General features: G+C 38.7%; 2 protein-coding genes across 2 annotated transcripts; one reads left to right on the forward strand and one right to left on the reverse strand.

Moving 5' to 3' along the window:
- The first annotated feature begins 5169 nt into the window (after positions 1-5169).
- dnaja2a (DnaJ heat shock protein family (Hsp40) member A2a) lies at positions 5170-12211 on the forward strand. The gene is made up of 9 exons (XM_056752331.1): positions 5170-5329; positions 6182-6241; positions 7440-7666; positions 7912-7992; positions 8270-8403; positions 8522-8718; positions 10367-10511; positions 10631-10758; positions 11382-12211. The coding sequence occupies exons 1-9, from the start codon at positions 5252-5254 to the stop codon at positions 11568-11570; spliced, it is 1239 nt and encodes a 412-aa protein (XP_056608309.1). The 5' UTR covers positions 5170-5251; the 3' UTR covers positions 11571-12211.
- Positions 12212-13226: 1015 nt separating this feature from the next.
- Positions 13227-23090, reverse strand: gpt2 (glutamic pyruvate transaminase (alanine aminotransferase) 2). Its single transcript, XM_056756364.1, has 11 exons — positions 22510-23090; positions 21042-21131; positions 20046-20154; positions 19774-19907; positions 19445-19688; positions 19241-19320; positions 18978-19114; positions 17554-17728; positions 15259-15414; positions 14872-14984; positions 13227-14766 (listed from the first exon to the last, which is right to left on the reverse strand). The coding sequence occupies exons 1-11, from the start codon at positions 22822-22824 to the stop codon at positions 14655-14657; spliced, it is 1665 nt and encodes a 554-aa protein (XP_056612342.1). The 5' UTR covers positions 22825-23090; the 3' UTR covers positions 13227-14654.
- Between the last annotated feature and the right edge of the window lie 1018 nt (positions 23091-24108).

A 24108-nucleotide genomic window follows, 5' to 3' on the forward strand; every position in this document is an offset into this window, starting at 1 on the left:
CGCCAACTGGAAGCAAAACAAAGGGAAAACTGGAGGTGGACAATACAAACCAGCACAGAGTCGGCTACATAATGAATTTAAAATGTCATCATGTCATGTAGTGGGGCTTTGTGAAACTGTGAGACATTTGAATCAAATGTGCCCTATCGTGTCGAGGTTTCGAAACATTCCGACACTCGTCTCCACTGTGACACCTAGTGGTCATTTGTGCGAGTTGCTCTAAAACACTTATATAACGATATAGAATCGCTGAGGCATTACATTTTGTATCTTATTTGAATGTGTGGGAGAGTGTTTAGTGTTCTTGACTGGCGTGTTGTCGTCGAAAGTTCGAATCTTGGTTGAAGATTTAGTTTTCACATCATTCTAGGTCTTTATTGTTTTTTTTATTTCACGTTTTCAGTATCTTTAAATTCAGCAGATTTTTTGGCTACACCTATGTCCATCCATAAATGAAGGTAGTAGGAGTGCATGTGTTTCAACATTTATAAATGTTTTGAACTGGCAAGAACTTTGAAAACGGTCCCATAGGCTACAAATGACCTTGGACTTTTTACTGCACTCAACGTATATATGTTGTATGTCAAATGTCAAATTATGCAACACATCTAAATAACACAACATATGGCTCTGTTTGTTGAGTAACATTTGGCTAGATTTCACATTAAGTGAAACTTATCCCGAGATGATCACTACAAACAGGGATATTTTTTTATTTCTTGATTTACAGTTAAATCATTTATAGTTAAAGGAAAACTCTCTGTTTTCACAGACTCATTCGACTTCAGGGTGATACAGCTCCACCTCATATTGTCCACATGCAATATCAGGAAAATAGAAAGCGCCTGAACCACCGTGATGTGAGGTATAACCACTGATTCTATGCTATGATGCAATATTAAATCACTTCATTGAACATTATAATTTTTTTTGTTGAATTTAATCAATTGAATAAATTATAGACCACAATAATAAATGAATATACCATCTGTTGTCATACATCTGTGTTAGATTATTGATTTAAATGAATGTCAATAAAGTTTGAATTGAAACATTCCCCAATAAATGGATAACAGCTAGAAACAACAATTTTAAACAATTATACTGGCCAAAAATATCTATTATCTAAATCCAAATAATGTATAGTGACCTTCAGTTTCCAAAAATGTCAAGGTAAAATGGGATGCTTGTGCGTGTGTGTTATTGCCTGCATGAAGAGAGGCTGCCAATGATGGATGTAGAGAAGGCCTGATTGGGCAATAAGCAGATTATTGATGACAAAGAAACAGGCAGAGTTATATTTTTTGTAGCTTTCATTTTTCACTTTTCTTTCAGTTTAATGAAACAATTTAATAAGAGGTTGAAGCTGCTTGCCGGGAGAGATCGTATTGAAGCAACAGGTCATGTGTCACAGTCTTTTCCATTTGTTGGATTTTCATCATTAACTTCCAACATTATTATTTTTTCTTCATTTTTTACTTCATGTCTACATCCAGACTTCTTTCCCGTTTTATGAGGAGGTAGAGCCTGTACAGTCTTTGGTATTGGTATAAACTTTGATAGCTTCCCCCCATTGACGTTTAAATTCTTCACACATTTTGCAGAAGGTGGAAGAAGAGCACCAATCGCTCTCTTTACAATAGCGGATCGATTTGATCAACACTTGACCAGTTGTAGGGCTGCTGAATAATAGCATGCGAGGATGCGAGCATTATTATCTTGACTTGCTGAGCTTCGTTCAAATTAGTAGGATCGCGTGAACTAAAGCTAAGCTTTATGAAACCCATTTTAGCCTGAATGAGTTTAGTTCCAAAATGAGAGAACTCAATAATCATGTTTTTTTATTGAGCATTCCAATGAATATCAATCAAACTACAGTTGGTTTGTTTTTATTTAAGCCATGATATCTCAAAAACTACAGCTTACTTATTCAATAAAAAACAGAAAAAACATGATAACATTGTGACAAAAGTCAAAAATCGTGTTTTTTATTTTTACATTTAGTCATTTAGCAGACACTTATCCAAAGCGACTTCCAGATTGAGTAAACAATGCATAATTGCAATCATAAAGACTGATCTCATATAGCCTACTACAGTAGGTTCATTGAAGACCACACTTGCCGCTGCATTCTGGAACATCTGTAGAGGTTTGGTTGTGCAAGCTGGAAGTCCAGCCAGTAGCGCATTGCAGTGTCCAGTCTGGACAGAACAAAAGCCTGGACTACGACTTGCGTAGCATGCTCTAATAGGAAGAATCTAATTTTCCTGATATTGCAGAGGATGAATCTTCAGGACGCTGGTGCTGGTAACCTGATCTGTGAAGTTTCGCTAATCATCGATCAGCACTCCAAGGTTTCTGGCCTTTCTGGAAGATTTGATGGTTGATGAGCCCAGTTGAATGGAGAAATTGTGATGAGTCTTTGTGTCGGCCGGGATTGCAAGGTTCAGCTGCAGGTGTTGGTCCTTCATCCAGAGCGAGATCTCAGATAGGCATGCTAAAATGTGTGCAGAAACAGTCGGATTGTAAGGCTGAAAAGACAGTTGGAGTTGTGCATAGCAATGATAGGAATAGCCATGTTTCTGAATGACAGAGCCTAAGGATGTCATGTATACAGAAAACGGCAAAGGACCAAGCACTGACCCCTGAGGCACCACTGTGTCGAGATGTTGGGACTCAGTTGGGACTCAGAGACCTCACCTCTCCAGGATACTTTAAATGACCTACCTGAGAGGTAAGACCTGAACAATTGAAGGACCATTCCAGAGACGGCCATTTTAAACAGAGTTATTTAATGAGCACGTTCCCCGCAATCTCATTTTTCAACCTTTAGTTAGTGTTACTGTTAGAGCATAAACAATACCTGCCAAATTATAAAGCTCAAAGTTCAGTGTCAATCGAGATATTGTCTTTCACAGAATTTGCTCTTTAAGGACAACAGAGAACGGCTGGATCGGACAACAGCCCTCTAGATCCCGGTTACATGATGGCCCCATGCGTGCTTTTCATAACCTCCGCCCACAGGAAAAAAAGGGGTGAGGTTTTCCTTAGAGAAGCGGCTAGTAGTGTTCGGTTAGAGAGGGGTCCCGACCTGAGAAGCGGAAACCAATCGCGAAAGACCTCTACCAATCAGATCGTTTCGGAAGGAGGGACTTTAGATCGGAAGAAATCCAGTCGTTTTGTTAGAAGTGGGACAGCAATGAACATTAGACTTTAAATATGCGAAATATAAGTCGTTTTTTATTAGAAACATGAACATCCATTATTAAACACCGAAAAAACATAATCAAAGCCTCAAAAACAGCCGAAGACAGGGTCCTTTAATTTGGAATCAAACTCTTCATATATTAAAAGTCAAAGTAAACTTTATTGTCAAAACCAACCATGTAACAGAAATTACACAGAATGATCTAAACTGCGTTTCCCCAAACTCCAAATGTGCAGTATTAATTTAACACACAGCATTATATTATATTCTGTATATTCTTGAGATAAATACTCAAATTAACTTATGTATTGGATATTAGTTCTAAAGAAAAAAACATAACATAGAATATAAAAGAATAACATCCTAAATTGTATTTGTGCCGTGGCATAGGGCTATATGCAAAAATGTGTGAAGCTTTTTCCTTTTGTTTATAATGAAATAGATAGTTGATATCTGCTTTGCACCAATACGAAAAGCCAAAGTACACTGGATTCAATACATGTTTTCTTGGTAGAATTAAAGACTATTACGCCTGTATGAACAAAGAAGTAGACGTTGTTATCCAAACCCTAATTTTGATGTTACCCTAACCGTCAAGGTAAAATCAAATATTCTCCTCAAGATGGTATCTAATGTCTAATAGAGTTCTATCAAATTATCCGTATTCAAGAAAAAATCTAAATGTTTTCAAACAGGTACCATATATTTTAAGCAAGCGTATACAGTAGTAGCCTTAATTTACCTACATTTTATAAGACATTTTCTTGTAATAAAAGACAAAAATAATTAATTAACTAGTACTCAAGAGTTGGTTTTGCATAAGATGCAAATTAGCGGGAAAGTTTGCATAACGGAAATGAAACCGGAGATATCATTTTGTTTAGTTTTGAGCCAATTATTACATTGATATAAACGGTTTAGGGGTTACGTGCGCAAACGCGTTTGGCGTCGCTGTAGCGCCCCCTAGAGTCCGACATGGCTGACTTCGTGTATCTGAGTTAGAGATGCGCGGATAAGCTAAAATGTCACCCGCATCCGCTGCTTCAAATAAATTATCCACCCGCCACCCGTATCATTTTCTCTGATATAGATATCCGCACCCGACCCGGACCCGATCGTCATTTAAATTACTCAGTAAATTTTCTAGCACTGTCTTTGTCTGTAAATACTTAAATCTAATATTTCAATTTAGCACACACATACCATTTTAGAGGTTCCAGTCTTATGTCTATCGTATACACAATGCCTCACAGTCGTCGCATTACATACCCAGTATGTTCGCGCAAACGCTCCCACACGGTACTTTTCTTTCCTACCTTCTGTTTTGTTTTTAATTCTCCCTTTTTACATTTCTCTCGGATATGTTTTGCCTCCATTTCTGCTTTAAGAAATAGACCGTCCTCTACCGCCGCCACGCGCGCATTTCTTCGAAATTACTGCAAATTAGAGCCTAATGAAAAATGCATTTAAAACACATTGGTACTATTAGATAAATGTTGTTAATATTGTACATGATATCGATATCATCCACCCGCGACCCACCCGCAATTAATCTGAATGTGTTTTTTTATTACCCGACCCGCGGATCATCCGCAGCGCCCGCGCATCACTAATCTGAGTAGCGACGAGGACCACTGCCATCTGACAGCGTCTCAGCTCTGTCTGTCTTACGGTTTGGGCTGCACGATCAGTTTTAGGGAAGAATAATAGTTAGAATAAGACACAAAACCTCGCGCTCGAACCCTAATAGGAATACAATTTTAATTGTGCGCATCTTTATGGGTTGCCCTCATGATTGTTTATGATAAAAAATACACCGTAATAAAATGATTGGAAATATGTTCGTTTTCTAAAGAGGGCAATAAAAGATCGAATATCCAAGACTCTCTCAAATAATTCAATATGAATCATTAAATTGTTGACTTGTTTTCTATTCCTGTGAGGGGAGGCGCATGTTCGAGAGGTTAAAGTTGACGCTTCCGGGTGGTGTCTCACTTTCAGCTCTCCGCTTCCCCGCACACAGCGCTTCATCACCGCACAGCCATGTCCAACGTCGCCGATTCCAAACTTTACGATATTCTCGGTGTGTCCCCTTCGGCCTCCGAAAACGAATTGAAAAAGGTAACAACATTGCTTTCAAGTTGGGTGGTTGTTTCTCGTTCTTTCCATGTGTGCGTTACATCAGCCGGCTTGTGTGCTTGAATCAGGAAGAGAGTAACGTAACGTTAGGATTAGCACAGCGCTAAAGCTCGCCGTGAGTTTGGCCTAGTGTCTATAGTTACCGGTTACATGATGCGGAGTCGCTACAATGGTGGTGTGTTGTGGGGTTTAATCAAGAGGCTAGTTTTAATGTGTCCCTTATTCATTTACTTGATCTCTTCTGTACATATTCTGTGGATAGGAACACTGAACGGAGACCTCATGTATAATGTCAGTGGCAGCTGAAAACACTGTTAGCATCAGCTCACCGTGTGGCTGGTGTGTAGGCCCATGTTCTGTGCTTTCCCCTTTATATACATTTGGGTCATGGTGACGATGAGGGTGCGTTTAAAGCCGTTCGCGTACAAATGTAAATTAAAACTGTATAACCAAGTTACCGCTAAACTATCACACGTGGAACTGTTAACGTTACCTGTTTAACACTGTTAACGCTAGTCATGTTGGCACATAATGGGTTTCCGATAACTAGTTGAAGTGACTGTAATGGTCTGGTTAGGTGTGAGAGTTGAGGTGCCAGTAGTCCAGTGGTTGTTGTTTATCTCAAGGGTTGCGCTCACAAGGCCGCACGGGCTCTAATATGAACTTGACGCATATATCAATGATCTTCGAAATAAAGCTTTTTTTAAATATATTAAGATGTGACTTCGTGCTCCTTAAAGAGAATAGATGAATAAAAGTTTCTCTTTTCATACTTGATCTGAAAGATCTATGGTTTGATGATATTAATCTTTTGAAACCCTTAATGTATTCCAGGCTTATCGGAAACTAGCAAAAGAATATCACCCCGACAAAAACCCAAATGCTGGAGACAAGGTAAGATAGATTTCTCTCTAGCTGGTGTGGTTTTATACTTAAAACAAAAATAGGCACCCCTTAATATGCTTTTTAAATGTCCTGCATCGACAAATATAATGTCTTTATATTTTTTGTGCTTTAAGAAGTTCTCTACTAAAGTTTAGCTTTCTTAACTCTTTCTGAATTTTAATTGTTTTATTTAAGACCTATTTTACTTTTTAGACCTGTTCTGCTTTTATTTATTTACAGATGATTGTCAATTTTATGACTAGTTTTACAGTATGTATAAAAAAGTTGTTCCACAATAAAAGTATTAGGATTTGTTTATGTTTCGGAGATCTGTTTTTTAATTTTATTCACATGATCAGAACATGCATTACACATGCTGTTACATGTGACGCTCCACATATGTCAGCCATCTTGGACTATTTCAATGTCTTTCATCACTGTTTTCCAAAATGCCACAACTGTAAAAATTGCTTGATTTAAATTTCTGGATTTAATTGGAAAATCGTTTTACAACTGAGTGTGGTGGTTTTGTGTTTTTATCAATATTAAAGATTGATCAACTTTAATGTTTTACAGGTGTTTTAATGTACTAAGGGTTTTTACACTTTACACCAATGTTCCCTAATGCCATTTTTTATTAGTGTGGAATTAGAAAGAGCTTGTCTGCAAATACAAGGAATTTGTTTTGGTGACTGTAGCATCCAGTACACATAACCGGCAACATCAGTACATGGAGACCATAACTCAATATAAACAAGAGCACGTTACATTCAGTCAACTTGTTTTTGAGTGCTCACCAACCGTTGACAATGCATTGACTGTTCCAATATGACGGACGACTTGCTTGTAGAGGATATGCATTGACGTCAATTTCCCACGTGAAAATGCCGTGATACGCTCCCTTGAGTTGTGAAACTAAGGCAATATGGCTGAATTCAATAAGAAGAACGAAAAACGGGATTAAAACACGTTATTTGCTGAAACTACAAGCAGCTGGACTGGACGGTGATCCTTGCGACTACCTTATGAGTTCCGGCGTGCTCACATGGAAACGTGATGCTCACGGCATACCCTCTATAGCAGCCCATCGAAACAGCCGTTAATTGGGCATCTGGCATTTGTCTATGTTTGCACCCGTGCTTATGTAACTTTGAACGGTACATCTTGAGCACACAACAATCTTCTCTCTGTCTCCCTCTGATTTCAGTTTAAAGAGATTAGCTTTGCATATGAAGTACTGACCAACCCGGAGAAGAAAGAGTTGTACGACCGCTATGGAGAACAGGGGCTGCGAGAAGGGGGTTGTGGAGGAGGGGGTATGGATGACATCTTTTCCCATATTTTCGGTGGCGGCCTCTTTGGCTTCATGGGTGGACAGGGTCGCAGCAGAAATGGAGGACGGCGGAGAGGGGAGGATATGGTTCACCCTCTAAAGTAAGTCAAACTCACAAGGCTTTTTATTTTTGAGGACATTCTGAACTTCGAAGAAATATTTGACATTTTCATAAATCACTTTACTGGATCGGTCATATTGACATTCTTCCTATTTCCTCATTTAGGTCCTATTTTCTAGTTGTAAATGGATAAGGATTGCATAACATGACACTAGGAGATTGAAAGTGGATTTATTCGGTTTTGAGTATTCGGGTGCTTTAATTATAATGCTTTGTTTGCCATAGGGTTACTCTTGAAGACCTGTACAATGGAAAAACAACCAAATTACAGCTGAGCAAGAATGTTCTGTGTAGCACTTGTAATGGGTGAGTCATATTTGTTGGTATGTAATTGTTTCTATGACTATTAAACATCTTTGTGATCTTGATTAGGGATTTTTAATTGTCCTCCGCACCCTTTACATTCATTAAAATCTTAAATTCTAATAAGTCTCAGGAGTTACTGCAAGTCAGTCTGCCACTGAATCATTTCTAAATAAGCCGGACTGACTATAAAGGCTGTTAAAATTTCTATAACCCTTCCTGATTTAAAAGTCTGTCATCATGGTAGCCCTGTTTGTAAAACAATGTATTTTGTTTCCAGTCAAGGGGGTAAGTCTGGCGCAGTCCAGAAGTGCACAGCCTGCAGGGGGCGTGGTATGCGCATTATGATCAGACAGCTGGCACCTGGCATGGTTCAACAGATGCAGTCCGTGTGTACTGATTGTAATGGCGAAGGTAAGCTACTAGATTCTTCGTGCATCCAAATTTACTGACAGTTAGCTTTTAAGTATTTTATCAGGTCTGAATGGCAGTCGGGATAATCATGTAAAGAATGGTGGGTTTTTTAATCCAGGTGAGGTCATCAGTGAGAAGGACCGCTGTAAGAAGTGTGAGGGGAAGAAGGTGATTAAGGAGGTGAAGATTCTGGAAGTGCACGTGGATAAAGGTATGAAGCATGGACAGAAGATCACCTTTGGAGGTGAAGCTGACCAGGCACCTGGCGTAGAACCTGGAGACATCGTTCTGGTTTTGCAGGAGAAAGAGCATGAGGTACAACACAGTTTACTTTCCGTCTTCAATATGTCGCCTTAAATACGCGCTCAACTGGGTGCCCTTTAATCAGAATAATATTTTCTATAGCTTTTTTAGTTGTTGTTTTGTTTATTTGTGCTTGATCGTATGGATAATGCCATCCAATTAGATTGTTGTGCCAAGTATTTCTTAGTGAATTGTATAAAAAAAGATGCAAACTATTTTCTCCACCCAGATGAATTAGAGGTTAAGATGTCTTAAACCTAAAGCACATTAACAAGATAATTAACAGCAGGTACATCATTATTTATGGCACATTGGGTAACAAAGTACTCCTGTAATGTTGCGAGTCAGCCATACAAATGGTCTGGATTCAGTGTTCTGGCCCTCTTGAAACAAATTAAGCTGCTGCAGGAAGATGAAGCAGATCGCAGTGACAGTTTGTCATGAACATGCTGTTTCACATGTTCTCGGCTCAACTATTTTCGTTCCCTACTTTGCATGCCTCAAATGGTTTAGAACCTACTGGAATTGTGAAGGAAAAGTCACATCAGACTTTGATATGGGATATCGACACATCAGTTGAGTGTAGGGGTGGGCGATCTAGAAAAAAAAATTCAAATCACGATTTTTTCCAGATAGATCACGATTCACAATTTTATCGCGGTTCTTCTTCAAGTTGGTTTTGAGACTATTTTGCAAATTAAAGGGGCTTCAATACAGCCAAACTAAGTCCCCATATAAAAATATACTCTTTACCATTTATATTATGAAGAATATTTTAATCAAGTTAATATTTAATGCAAGTGCAAGACCATAAATCAGCTGTTAGCAAAAAACTTTACATTTTGAATTTTGTTTTTCATCTTGTTGCGGCACTCGGAGTAAAGCTGTGGAATGGGCGTGGAGGATAAATATTTTTGGCTGGGTATTTCGTAACGTGGATCTACGACTTTGAGCAGTTTTTTAAAGCCCTCATTTTCCACAGTCTTTATGGGAATCATGTCTTTGGCCAGGTAAAATGCGACCGCGTCAGTGACATCTTTCCAGCGCTTGCTCGTTCTGTCATACGGATACGGAGTTCCTTTCTCAAATGGTTCTTTCGGTAAAGTCGTTGTTTAGGCCTTTTAGTTTCTGTATGCTTGGTTGTAGCCTACCTGATTTACTCGTGGTAAATCCCTTTATAATTTGACTGTCGGCATACTCTTTCAGTCCCTTTTATTTTGAGGTGGTTAAAAATATTCATTGTGTTGCCTTACGACGCTCGAATCTTATCATTGCCACATTTGCAAATAACTGTTGTTTGGGCCGTGTCAGTTGGGGAAAACCCAAACCATTTCAATATTACTGATGGAGAACTTTTTTTAGGGACCAAGTCCTCCGTTTTTCCCTCCATCTTCACTGACCGCGTCACTTAATCTTACTGAATTCACAAGCAACGTATACGAGCTTGTTTACATGGCGCAATCTATCGCAAGTATGTTGACGAATTCTATAGAACAGCACTATATAGGACGATTTAACGATTTTCCCGAAAAAGTGGATCGTGCAGTCATTTTAATCGTTCGCGATCTAATATCGTCATATCGCACACCCCTAGTTGAGTGAGTGATGGATCGATTGATACAATTTTGTCTAGAAAACTAAAGTGAATCTCTTTCAACAGACATTCAGAAGGGAGGGCAACGACTTGAACATGACCCATAAGATTGGCCTAGTTGAAGCACTTTGTGGGTTTCATTTCACATTGAAACACTTAGACGCTAGACAGCTCGTTGTGAAATACCCTGCTGGCAAAGTCATTGAGCCAGGTGAGTCCTGATCTATAAATCATTTTTTTTTAATCTAATGTCTTTCATTGCAGATGATTAAAAGTGAATATGAAATGTCAGGTTTTGTTCTTGATAATTGACTGGTTGTTCTTTTACAGGTTCAGTTAGAGTTGTTAGAGGCGAGGGAATGCCACAGTATCGAAACCCCTTTGAGAAAGGAGACTTGTTCATCAAGTTTGATGTGCAGTTCCCAGATAACAACTGGTTAAGCCCAGAGAAACTGACGGTAGGTAGTGACATACAAAACTGAACATAGGTTTGCATGCACATTTGTTTTAGTACGTTGATTCTTATCATTCATTCCTTGATTAAATTTATGCATCAATTTAAATGTCAAATTTAACACATCTTGCATAACTTTATAATTTATATTAAAATCTGATAAGTATATCCCACGTTGGTCCAGCCAATGCACATTTGCTTTCTTAGATATGGTTGTAGGGATTTGGGGATAGTTCACCCCAAAAATGAACATTCTGTATTTACTCGTGATTTGTTAAATCTGTATAAACGTATTTGTTCTTTTAAACACAAAAGATAATTTAGATTAATGTAGGAAACCAAACCGTTCTGGGGCACCTTTGACTGCCATAGTAGTTTAATTTACTATTATGCAAGTCAATGGTGCCCAGAACCGTTACAAACATTCTTCCAAATATCATCTTTTGTGTTTAATTAAACAAAACTTAGCGTGAAGTTGTTTCAAACCTATACACAGAGTAAATGAGACGTTTCCTTTAATGCCCTAATTTGTTCCATTCATTTCAATACACCCTCCACATCTGCTGTATGATGTCTCTAAACACATCATTCCATTTTCTAATATATTTCTCTCTAATTGCTTTGCAGGAACTGGAAGATTTGCTGCCTACACGTTCTGATGCACCTGTCATCTCTGGAGACGCAGAGGAGGTGGACCTGCAGGAGTTCGACATGAGCCAGAGCTCATCAGGTGGTCACCGACGAGAGGCATACAACGACAGCTCAGATGAAGAAGGAGGCCATCATGGCCCTGGAGTGCAGTGTGCCCATCAGTAAACCCATCTAACACATCTTTCTGACTTCAACAGTGGGGATTTTAAAAAGTTCTAGTTGCACAAACGGGTGTGTTAAAATCTGATCCAGGGCTGCCTTACATGAAAAATTACATATGGCCATTCCTGAGCACCTGATTTCCTTGTAGTAAATGCACAGATGATCCCGTATCTAGTCATCTTTTCTTGTCCAGCCGCCTCTCCTCGCCTGCCCTTCAGGTGCCCCCACTTCAGAGAGAAAAGGGTAATTGCTATGTGCTCTGTATGTAACTTGCATTTTTGTTATCATAGTGTTCACAAGTTTAAAACTAACCATAAAACAGTTTTGGCCCTGGACTTGAGACTTTTGTGGATAGTGACTTGGAAGAGGAGTTAAGAGAGATCCTAAAACAAAACATATAAGAGCCACCATGAGACTTTACCACCAATCCATTTTTAGGTTTGTATGTATCTGTGCTCGATTTTTACCACTTAATTTTATTTGTAGATTTTTGCTTTCCTTTCTTTGATATTTTAAGTATTGGAACAAGAGAATATAACTTGTATAAAATGAACATGATTGTCATAAGCTTTGTATCAGCTGCGGTCACATTTAAGGGTGTGATTTATGTTTTGTAGTTGAAATAAAATCTTTGATTGTCTATATTTGCCAGCAATCCAGGTGCATGTTGAAAACATCTGTTCCTTCACTGACCAACAGAGGTCTTAAAAAATGAATCGAATGGGGGAAGCACCTTTAGGCTTATCTTTTGTGAAAAAGTTTGAATCGTTAAATAAAACATCCTTCTATATCCTAAAATAATCAGTTTGGGCTTTTATTTGACGATTGATTCGTTACTTGCCAATTGTAAACACGTTTAGATTTATTGCCATTTGTATTTTAAACACTTGGTTATTTTGAGAGAGACGGGACATTTGAATGGGTGTTACATGGTAAACCTGTGTTTAGCAAAGTTTCTGAAGAGGCATGACCTTTCTATTAAATGTGGTTTTATCATGCTTTGCATTGGCAACAGAGATGGTTTAAATACTGTAAATTGTTTAGCATGTTTGAAATGCACCGCCAAACAAATGGAATAATCTAGTCACAGGTTTGACAAAGCATGGGTGCCTTTGGAAAGCACTGTGAAAAGCAACGACTTGTATTGCATTACATTGCTCAATGAACATTTGTTCTATTTGCATTCAAAAACCACCAGAAGGCAGTAAATCACAATGTGGAAGTACACTACATTAGCCTTAACTAACATACAATGCACATGACAGCATTGGACAGTTTCATGATAACTTCTATAAAATGTAGCCTTTAATGTGGAAAATAATGCTTTTGAATGCGGCATGTTGCCTAAAAATCAAGCCGGTTTATTGTTCTAGTGAATCTATATGAATTCTGCCAAACTCTTGAATATTTGATATGCAAAATTGTGAGTGGTACCTTGTAGTCACAAAAGTCTAAATCTATTGAAATAAGGCATATTGACCTAAACATAATTCATGTATATTAACCATTATTCTGACAATCCAAACAACTACATTTACTTATTCATCTTATAGCCAAATAATATAAAAAACACCGTTATACAGTCAGGGGTGCTTTATAAACAGCCTTGCATTCTGACTGAAACACAAAATTGACAACTGGTAAGGAAAGAAAATCATGACTGTTTGTCAAATGAGAAAACCTTTTATTTTGACATCTTTATGAACAAAAACAACTTGAACAGATGTAACCAAACTGAACAGTATTGTGCGTATTGACCTCTAGTATTGAAATTAGAATGCTCAAAAATCTGTAAACAAAGTGCATGTAACGAAAAGTTCATTTAAAGCATAATTGAAGGCACCTCATAAGAAAAGATAATGGCTTCGAAATAAATATAGAACAACAGATAAGCCCTAAAAAAAAGTGAGATTTAAAACAAACCAGGTAAAAAACATCTTGCAAATTTGGCACGAATGATTTCAAATAGCTGTTATTTTAAATAAAAATATTGTGATCAACTTTGTTGCAAATAGGACTTCGATGAAGGGTTTAGATTTACATGACATTACCTGGGGAAAATATGGCAGTAAATATGAATTAATCCAGAACTTTCATGATAACACTTTATGCACTCAATGTTTTCAGCTGCCCATGATGCAAAATATCTACAGTAAAAAAATGGGACAGAGACGTTCTAAATCCCTTTACGATGATCTTCAACAGAAGCTTCATTTGCAATTTTCTGAATTTTAAATAAATGTTTAGGTTGTACATTGCATGGCAATGAGTGAAGCTCAGGTGAGGACAAAATAAACAAAAAATAGTCCCTCCTCGCAAACCTTTCAGAACCATAACCATATATTTACCTTCAAATTTTCGGTGACAAACTATCTTCTCTCCCTTCGCAATAATCAGAAAGTAAAAAACGCATCAGCCAGAGTTTTGAATGGTTCATAATATGAATAGAAGCATTACAGAGAAAGAGATTGTGGCTGTTTTCCTTACAGGATGCGGAATATCATAGATATAAATAACTATACGGTTTCTATTAGCCGCTACGGAGGTCAGTGGACCGTTCCAAGATGTCGGACACATCTACGTGCCTTGAGCGCTTAAATGCAGCATCTAGTTATATATATATCTAAGGTGGCAACCACCGTTAAATTCAGTGCAAGTGTCCAGGTTAGGAAACACCGTAAATTTATCATCTTTGTTGTTCAATCTCACTTTGTTCAGCTGACAGTTTGAGTGCAAATTTACCAAAGGAAATGGACAGACACATTTCTGTTGTCGTGTCCCATGTTCTGAAATCCATCTTAAAGAAAAAAAAAAACTAATATTTAGCTTAGTGTAATGCCTGGGATACACCGCTTATACTTACTGAAAGCCATGTTGCAAAATTCTAAGATAATTTTTCCTTAAAACCATGTTGCAAAATTCTAAACAAATTAAGTAAACAACACCACAATCTCTGAAATCATGTTTAAAAATATGACTGGAAACCTAGAAAGGACTCTTAACACTACCTTTGCTGTTCAAATGAATGGTGAGTGTATTAAGAAGTCATATGCTGGAGCTGAACAACTTTCAACATTAGCACAAATATTATCTCGGTAAAGTCTCCAAAGCAGAGAACTCTTTCAAGAACTTGATTTGGAAATCACGTACTTTGCCAAGAAGTACCTTCAGCTTCTCTGTGGATGGAAGGATTGTCATTCTGAAACCAAGTGAAACAGACCAAACGTAAGACCAGAACTATGAAAACAATCGTACCTATGTAAATTATGATGTCGAAATTTGCTTTCCAAGCAAATGGGTTTACCTGAAATGGTATGTTCCATCTTTCTGCCCAAAGCCACTACCAGGAACAACACAGATTCCAGTCTCTTCAAGCAGCCTCATGCAGTAGAACATATCCGGCTGCATTCCTAAAGCCTGAAAAAGCACATTACTGTCAACTTCACAATAGTTTTCACATTCACATCTGGAATTCACAGACATCTTTAATGTCTGAAACATCCAACAAAATGAATTTCACAAACAACTGCAGCAAATAATAACGTTAAAAACTTTAATTTTAAATGGCTGTGGGTTTGACATATGTATCATGTTGTGTATGTATGTGTATTACTGCTACAGCACCATTTTACGGTAGACAACTTTTTCCTATGTACTTGTGACCATTTCTTTTCAAATTCAGAGTACTTGCCTTGGCTTCCTCCACTGCTTTTGGAGGGATAAAGATGCGGGGGAAGGCGTACATGGCCCCCTGGACGGGATTGCACTTGATTCCTGGAACCGCATTCAGGATTTGCTCAGTTAGCTTGGCTTTCTCTGCTAAAGCACCCAACACAGCGGTTTTCTCCTGAGAGACATCAGACACACACCATCACACGTCATTTATAACATAAATACAGGTTTACATAAGAAAAACAACACAAACTTATCTCTCAACCAGTGGCAATCGTTGCCTCATTAGGGGAAGCAGGAATTCAAAATATCTGTTCACCGCGTCATGTAAGTGGTTAGTCATGTCAAAATATGTGTAAGGTGCGTCAGGGTACCTATAGGGTCACCTATGTGCATCGCGCATCATGTCAGAATATGTGCCGGCTGCAGACGCATCAAAAGGGTTCATGATAAAAGAGATGCTGATGTTTGCTAGATACTAGATGTGTACTCAGATTTAAGTGTTAAGTGAGTGTCCTGCCAGCATCTTGTGAACACAAGCATCTTTTTTTATCATAAACACTTTTGACGCATCTGCAGCAGGCATGTATTTTGACATGATGCGTGATGCACATAGATTCGCGTGACTCGCTGAACACATATTTTGACATTACGCACCACACACATGACTGGCTAAATACATGTTTTGCCCAACTTCACATTACTCCTTCCAGTGAAGAGGAGTCATGGATCACCACTGCTCTCAACCTAGTGCAACTGTCCGAAACTGCTTTACAGTATCTCAGAAGTGAGTACACCCCACACATTTTTGTAAATATTGTATTAGATCTTTTCATGTGACAACCCTGAAGAAACAACACTTAGCTACAATATAAAGTAGTGGGTGTACAGCTTGTTTAACAGTGTAAATTTGCGGTCCCTTAAGAATACCTCAACACACAGCCATTCATGTCTAAACCGCTGGCAACAAAAGTGAGTGCAACCCTAAGTGAAAATGTCCAAATTGGTCACAGTGTGCCATTTTCCCTCCCCAGTGTCATGCGATTCGTTACTGTTACAAAGTCTCAGGTTTGAAAGGGGAACAGGTGTGTTAAATTTGGTGCTATTGCTCTCACTCTCTCGTACTGGTAACTGGAAGTTCAACATGTCACCTCATGGCAAAGAACTCTATGAAGAGTAAAAACATTTTCTTCAGATCCTAGATGACCTAGGCTATAAGAAGATTGCCAAGACCCTGAAACTGGGCTGCAGCGGCAAAGACCATACAGCTGTTTAACAGGACATGTTCCACTCAGAACAGGTCTCGCCATGGTCGACCAAAGAAGTTGAGTGCACATGCTCAGCATCATATCCAGAGGTTGTCTCTGGGAAATAGACGTATGAGTGCTGCCCTTCATTGCTGTAGAGGTTGAAGGGGTCAGCCTGTCAGTGCTCAAACCACACGCCGCAAACTGCATCAAATTGGTCTGCATGGGTGTCGTCTCAGAAGGAAGCCTCTTCTAAAGATGATGCACAAGAAAGCCTGCAAGCAGTTTGCTGAAGACAAGCAGACTAAGGACATGGATCACTGGAACCATGTCCTGTGGTCTGATGAGACCAAGATAAACTTATTTGGTTCAGATGGTGTCAAGCGTGTGTGGCGGCAACCAGGTTAGGAGTACAAAGACAACTGTGCCTTGCCTACACTCAAGCATGGTGGTGGGAGTGTCATGGTCTGGGGCTGCATGAGTGCTGCCGGCACTGGGGAGCTACAGTTCATTGAGGGAACCATGAATGCCAACATGTACTGTGACATACTGAAGTAGAGCATGATCCCCTCCCTTCGGAGACTACGCGGCAGGGCAGTATTCCAACATGATAACAACCACAAAAGATGCTGACTGGCCAAGCATGTCTACAGACCTAAACCCTATTGAGCATCTGTGGGGCATCCTCAAACGGAAGGTGGAGGTCAAGGTCTCTAACATTAATCAGGTCCTAGAGGGAGGAGTGGAAGAGGACTCCAGTGGCAACCTGTGAAGCTCTGGTGAACTCCATGCCAAGAGGGTTTAGGCAGTGCTGCAAAATAATGGTGACCATACAAAATACTTTGGGCCCAAGTTGGACATTTTCATTTAAGAGTGTATTCACTTTTGTTGCCAGCGGTTTAGACATTAATGGCTGTGTGTAGAGTTATTTGAGGTGACAGCAAATTTAAAATGTTATACAAGCAAAGTGTCATTTCTTCAGTGTTGTCACATGAAAAGATATAATAAAATATTTACACAAATGTGAGGGGTGTACTCACTTCTGTGAGATACTGTAGGTGACTGACCTGATAAAATTGCTTGAAAGACGGCTCATCTGGTTGTGGAGGGTTGACTATGACATCCATAGCAGCCTGGCCAGCTAAAGGGGGGCACAGTCTCACTGATAAAAGCTTCACAAGCTGGGCTTTGACTTCTGGATCCATGTTGATCACCTCCATATATCCACCCCTGAAACCACACCTGTGGAATGACACAAGCTCAGTGATTTTTCTAAATTGTAGGGTTGGGCATCGAGAACTGGTTCCAAATTTTCAAGAAACATGGATTCAATGAAATATTTCAAATGGCCATTTCACATTATCCCAAATAAAGTCATGTAAATGTTAGAGCAAGTGGCCAAAGGATGCGCTCCAAAGGGAAACTGTAAACCAAATAAATAGTTTGTGGCAGAAGATCATATTTTGTGAACATTTTGGGTGGATCTTTCCACTTTTAGACTTCTATTCTTTACTCTGTATCAAATATAGCCCTATTCTGATGGTAATTGTTTCTCATAAGGATTTTTGTAAACATAAATCTGCATAGCTCTAAGGATTTAAGAACCTGCTATAAACTCAGAGATGTGGATTCGGACAGCAATTAAATTACTGTACGACCTTGGTGTTTGTCAAAAACAGTAGGTAATTCGGCCGTATGCAATACATCTTTTCAACAAAATTGGATTTGCTGTGTGACAGAATCATGATATGCTGTTTTTGTAATACAAATTTTATGTGAAGCACTTTGAATTGCCCTTGTGTATGATATGTGCTATATAAATAAACTTGCCTTGCCTAATAACACCTTTAGTAACTAAACCGTTTAGTGTATCATCAACCAGTTTACTTTTAACGGGTCTGTGACTAACGTCAAAGTCTTGCCTGTATATATCTGCGTCATCTGTTCATGTTGGGTTATGCTCATTATTATTTTGCTTAGCAACATGTCCATGCCTGTGTGGCACAGGGTGTTCATTATCAACAATAAACAAAGGGTGTGTTTCTTTTGGGTACGTGCGTGTCAATTTTAAATATCAACTTCATTTCACATACTACACTTGTAACTTTTTTGATAGTGGAACGTGTGTAACTATTAAAAAAAAAGCAACACACCTGGGTTGTTTTTTAAACTCTTACTAGGACTGGTTGTCCTTACAAAAGGTCAACAACAGGACACTATGTTTATGAGGTGCTTCATATTTCCACATTGCTTCCATTTAAAAAGGCTACTTACAGAGCTAGACGACTTCTAAAAATGTTTCAGTGTACTGGACTTATGTCATGTGAATGTGCCCTGTAGTGAAAGCTGATCTAGGAAGGGAAAATGTTTCAGTATGATGCACTTATGTCACGTGAATGTGCCCTGGAGTGAAAGCTGATCTAGGAAGGGCGATTTGGATTTCAGAGGCACATGCTGACGCCTATAAAGGTTCATAGATTGGGATACTCACTCTCCCGTGTAGCCTTTGGAGGTGGAATGGAAGGAGACAAGCTCTACGCTGTTAAAGTACTCGGGGCCCATCTCATATAGCACCTTCTTGAAGGAGTGGAACCGACAGTCAGAAGCGTACACATTGTCCTGGTAGACCTGCCCATAACAGCACAAATCAACATTGAGAACAAAGTGGTCATGTTTCTCAGAAATAAAGCATATAGGTAGGCACTTTCTGTCAGGTTTACATAAAAAAATAAATAAGCTATACATATTTATTACCTCATCTGACATTACAAAGAGATTCTCCTCGTAGGCAAAGTGCAAGACTTCTTCAATGCATTTCTTACTCTGGACCTGACCTGTAAAAGTTTAAATGAATTAGGAGGAAGGGACAACAGAAATTCAATGCATTAAACAACTGAGGTCCCCCTGCACTAATTCTTTGAATACCATCCGACAGCCCAAAAATATTTATTTTCCTACCGGTTGGGTTTCCGGGGTTGATGATACAAATGACCCGGGGTTGGCAGTGCTTTTTGGCGGCCTGATATGCTCTGTGAAGCTCATTGATGTCAAGGGCCCAGCAGTTGTCCTCATCCAAGTAGTAGTTAACCTGCACTGCATCCATCTCTGAGATGGCAGCCGAATACAGCGGGTACTGAGGTATGGGGATCATTACACCAGTCCGAGAAGAGCCTTTCCCGGACACCAGCAGTCGCAGAATAGTCTTCAAACAAATCGACACACATCTGTAGTTTTTGTGTGGCAGAAAGCTAGATCCAACCTTTGATAGCAACTACACCATCACCTACCATAATGCCATCACTTGCTCCAGTGGTGAGAAAAATGTTTTCCCAGTAGGAAGGCACTCCATCGTCTCTTTGCTCGATATACGCTGCAATGTCTTTACGGATGTGCTCTATACCCTGACTTGCACTATATGACCCTGCAAACGAAATCAAACCTGTTAAAAGTACATACGGCAGCAATTTTCTGTACAATAACAGGGCGTTGCGGATGTTTTTAATATCAGAGGTCTTAATCAGTGTCAGTAATACATTCGCAGTGGAGAAGATGCACACACCAAGACTATTTCCACCGCAGCCCTGCAGGATACGCCGTGCTCTCCATTTTGCATCCTCTGGGAAACTGGGGCCGTCCATCAGCTCTGGAAATGTGCAGAGAGCCACCACCTGCATGGTTACAAATAAAGTCACTACACGCTATAGTTAATACTCCCATTATTGCTTTGACTTTACTGATTGACCCCAGTTGCGTAAACTTAGACTGTGTCTTAAAAACTAGTCTCATTGCTTAGCAAATAGTTATAAAAAAATCTGTCTTTTCATATTTAAATAAGCCCAATCTCTTTATATGTAATTGAATTAAAAAGTTATAACCAGTCTTGAAGAAAAAAACTAGATTAACTTCTAAGACTATTGTAAGCAGTTTATGCAACCGGCCCCATCATGCTTATCGGAATGTATTTTATGCTTTAATGCGTTTAGGGGGGCAGCCCTATACAACAGTACAAAACAATAAACAAGCCAAGTTCATCACACCTTTAACTTCCAGCAGACCTCCACTAAGAGTCAATAACTGTTGAGAAGTTTTAATTTACTTAAATACAAATAATAAACAATGAAATATTAATATAAAGTAATTTTATAATAAACTACTTTATATAACAGCAAGACACAGACCAGAAGTTAATTTTGGGCCGAGCAATGTGCGTCCAATGGAACAGTCTATATACAGTATACTCATGGAAACCTTTCCCTTGAAATCTAAATAAGTGGTCACAAAAGCCTTTGTTCAGCTTATAATACAAAGCCTACATGAACTGGACCAATCATAGGAGGCTGTCTTCCACATGCAGAAATTTGTCTATGCATACAAAGGATAACTGTAACATACAATGATCACAAACTTCAGGGATAAACATGGACTAGGAAGTTAGATTTAGATATCAAATGACCCAAAAATAAAACCGCAAATGTTGTAAGAATTGAAGGAGTCTTGATTTCAGGATATTAGTGTTACAAATGTTATTCAGGATTACACATCCAATTTTGGTTACCTGTCTGAGAAATGTGATTGGTTGCTGTCCCATGGCATGTGCATCACCGATGTTGGCTTTGATGACCTCAGAAAAAGGTTTTGTAACACCCTTTAGAGAAAAAAAATTGTCAATCAGGTGAACACCTCTAAATAAGGAACTTTTAAAGTACACATCAAGTAAACCTGTGTTTGCATGCATTAAACTACTGTGAGAATTCATTTTTTATTAAATTACACTGGATGTAAATCCAAGCGGACTCTGGATTTGCATTATTTGTGATGTTAAGAAATGAAACCCCATTTATTTTCCTTCAAAGCACATGTCACTTTTGATGGCTTTGATTGTGCGTCAGTGTTGTCCTCAATTTACTTTGTGGACATTCAGAACGTACCATCCATTCATATAAGAGCTTGATAATGCAAAGTTCCACTATCACTGAAGGTCAGGTTATAAGCACACTAGAGACAGTGAGGTCTGAGTGTGATCATATCCCGGTCAAAAATGGCACCTGTTCACCAGCTATACTTAGAGCTCTAAGCGCTCATCTGTCATGGCCGAGCAAGCAAACTCAAACTATAGTAGCGAGAGTTAAAGGGATACGTCCCTACAAAATGAAAATTCTGTGATCATTTACTCACCTTCGAGTGGTTCCAAATCTGTATACAATTTTTTTGTTCTGGTGAACACAGAGAAAGATATTTGGAAGAATTATTTTAACCAGAATTAACCCCATTGACTACCTTAGTAGGAAAAATACAATAGTAGTGAAAAGTTCCCCAGAACTAGATTGTGGCGCTTCATTCTTCAAGATGTCTTTTGTGCTTGTGTACAGCACTTTGGTCCATTTTTGTGGTTTTGAAGGTGCTTTACAAACAAAAGTTGAGTTCAACAGAACAAAAAAAATTATCAAGTAATTTTACCGACTATAAGAGTGAATTTTTTTCGACTATGGGAGTGATCTGTTTGGTTATGAGCATTCTTCCAAATATCTTTCTCGGTTGTCTTTCAGAAGAAAGAAATCTTTAGATTTGTAACAACTCAAAGTCGAGTTAATGATGACAGAATGTTTGGATGAAGTATCCCTTTTACATGACTGCTGAATGATACGCTTTGTGAGAAGTAGTTTCTTTGTTGAATTGCTTTGATAATAGTCATAAGTAGGTCTGAAACCTATACTTTCTCACTGACGGAGTCTGTGGTTTATTAAAATCAACCCTTTTGGTCAGAGAAGAAGAGATGAATAACTTATAACTTAATAAAACTACTAATATATCTTTATTGTGTTTACTTGGACATCAAGCAATGCGAGGTTTTATACTTTGTCTTAAAATAAATAAAAGTAAAGCTTTAGTATCTATATAAAACAAACATAACCAAGTACAAATCCTTGGATGCTGTACTTAGAGACAAAAGTGAAAACATCAACATAATTAATGAAACTGCGGATACAGTGATAATGGTACAGTATCACCTCGAGTGACCTCACCTCCTCCAAGCATCTCTCGATCTCTCCAGCTTTGATAACAATAGGTCCTCTCACAGCGTACTCCACTGCCTTCACATGCGGGTTCAATGTCTCCATACTGAGGATCTTCTCCCGCAATTTTTCGTGAAGACTCCCTGCAGCAACTTTAGGCTCGGCGGTACTGAAGCGCATCTGGCCATACCTTTCTATGGACGGATCTTGAGATTTGTGTCTCACTCCGTTTAGACACGGAAGGGATATCAGTGTCAAAGGAGTATACGGATCAAAAGCTCCAGCGATCAGTGACCGAGCAGCCAGCGACTGTAGGCGATACATGTCGGCAAAGTAAGGAAGTCTGTACCTCAACCAGTCAAATGCTCGAAAAAATAATGTCCGTACCAAGATAACGCAAACGACCGTGTGTAACGTTACACTATGCGGTGGTTAGGTAAAGCGAGATTAAATAAACTGTTGAAATGAAGAGAATAGGAGAGCGGAAATACTTGTTAAATTGTCGTCTGTACTAAGCCTATCGGCATGATGCTCAAGCGTTGGCGAGAGATGCACAACATCATCATCGCCTGCCAACATCCACCCGCCAATCTTTATGGCTTTATTCATTGCGCACATGTGTCTGTGCATTATGGGTATTGTAGTTCTCGCGCTGCTGTTGACGCACCACTCTCAGGCCGTTATTAAATCATAAAACTACAATACCCAGAGGAACACAAGGGAGTTCATGCTGTGAGTGTGAGAAAGGGGAGGAGACTTTTTAATACTGTCACAGCCGGCAAAGATTTCATCAGAAGGAAAGAGACTGCATTGTAATATTTTACAAAATTGTGCAACTAGAAAAGCTATCAGAGCTTTTAAAATGATAAGCAAGTATGCTATTGTTGATTAACCCTATTCATTTATTTACTCTGTTTTTGTAATAAGTAATCAGACTCTGGCTTATGTGATTTAACATGTATATTTGTTTGATATAATGTGAAAGTTTCTCTTCGAAGTCACTATATGGCATTAATAAAAATAAAAATGGAAAGAGGCTGCAGTGGGTCCTCATTCCAAATGTGGATGGGTGGTGGAATTTGTGCATCTTTATTTAATAGGAAATGTTTTTTTCGCTTTCAGTTTGTCAGCAGTAATTGCAATAAACCATTTTTTGGTTAAAAAAAATACTACAGTAAATCTAAGAAAGCATTTTTTATTCAAACAAAACAGTAACAGAGATCATGCATTACATGGGTCAGCAATCTGGGATGACTAGTATTGTATCATCCCCTATGCTAGTGTATAATCTTTATTACTTTTAATATTGCACAATAAAAAACTACTCTGTTTCCAGACGGATTAGACGTTTTCGGTCAAATTTAAAGTGATTTGATTCAGTGTGAAGATGTTTTAGTCTTTGCGTCTACACAAATGAAATGCTGCCGTCTGTTGGACATATGATTGCACAACCACGATGGCTTTGTTGTGTTTTGTCACTATCTAACATTGCTGTAACATTGTTCCAAATTTAGAAAACCCACATTTGTCAGGTGGACATTTCTTTACCTTTTGTAAAATCGGGGAAATTAATCAAATGGAGTCACGTGCCACTTTTGGCATTCCAAG

Source organism: Triplophysa dalaica, chromosome 1, assembly GCF_015846415.1.
Source record: "Triplophysa dalaica isolate WHDGS20190420 chromosome 1, ASM1584641v1, whole genome shotgun sequence".
Classification (NCBI taxonomy): Eukaryota; Metazoa; Chordata; class Actinopteri; order Cypriniformes; family Nemacheilidae; genus Triplophysa; species Triplophysa dalaica.

What these genes read in the sequence shown, in the direction of transcription:
- dnaja2a (XM_056752331.1), top strand. Translation starts at nt 5,252, where the DNA reads ATGTCCAACGTCGCCGATTCCAAACTTTACGATATTCTCGGTGTGTCC. An exon ending in CCGAAAACGAATTGAAAAAG is followed by an intron (nt 5,330 to 6,181) that starts GTAACAACATTG and finishes AATGTATTCCAG; the next exon opens with GCTTATCGGAAACTAGCAAA. An exon ending in TACTGATTGTAATGGCGAAG is followed by an intron (nt 8,404 to 8,521) that starts GTAAGCTACTAG and finishes TTTTTAATCCAG; the next exon opens with GTGAGGTCATCAGTGAGAAG.
- gpt2 (XM_056756364.1), bottom strand. Translation starts at nt 22,824, where the DNA reads ATGTATCGCCTACAGTCGCTGGCTGCTCGGTCACTGATCGCTGGAGCT. An exon ending in CTGCGGTGGAAATAGTCTTG is followed by an intron (nt 19,908 to 20,045) that starts GTGTGTGCATCT and finishes TTTCGTTTGCAG; the next exon opens with GGTCATATAGTGCAAGTCAG. An exon ending in CAACCCCGGAAACCCAACCG is followed by an intron (nt 19,321 to 19,444) that starts GTAGGAAAATAA and finishes AAACTTTTACAG; the next exon opens with GTCAGGTCCAGAGTAAGAAA.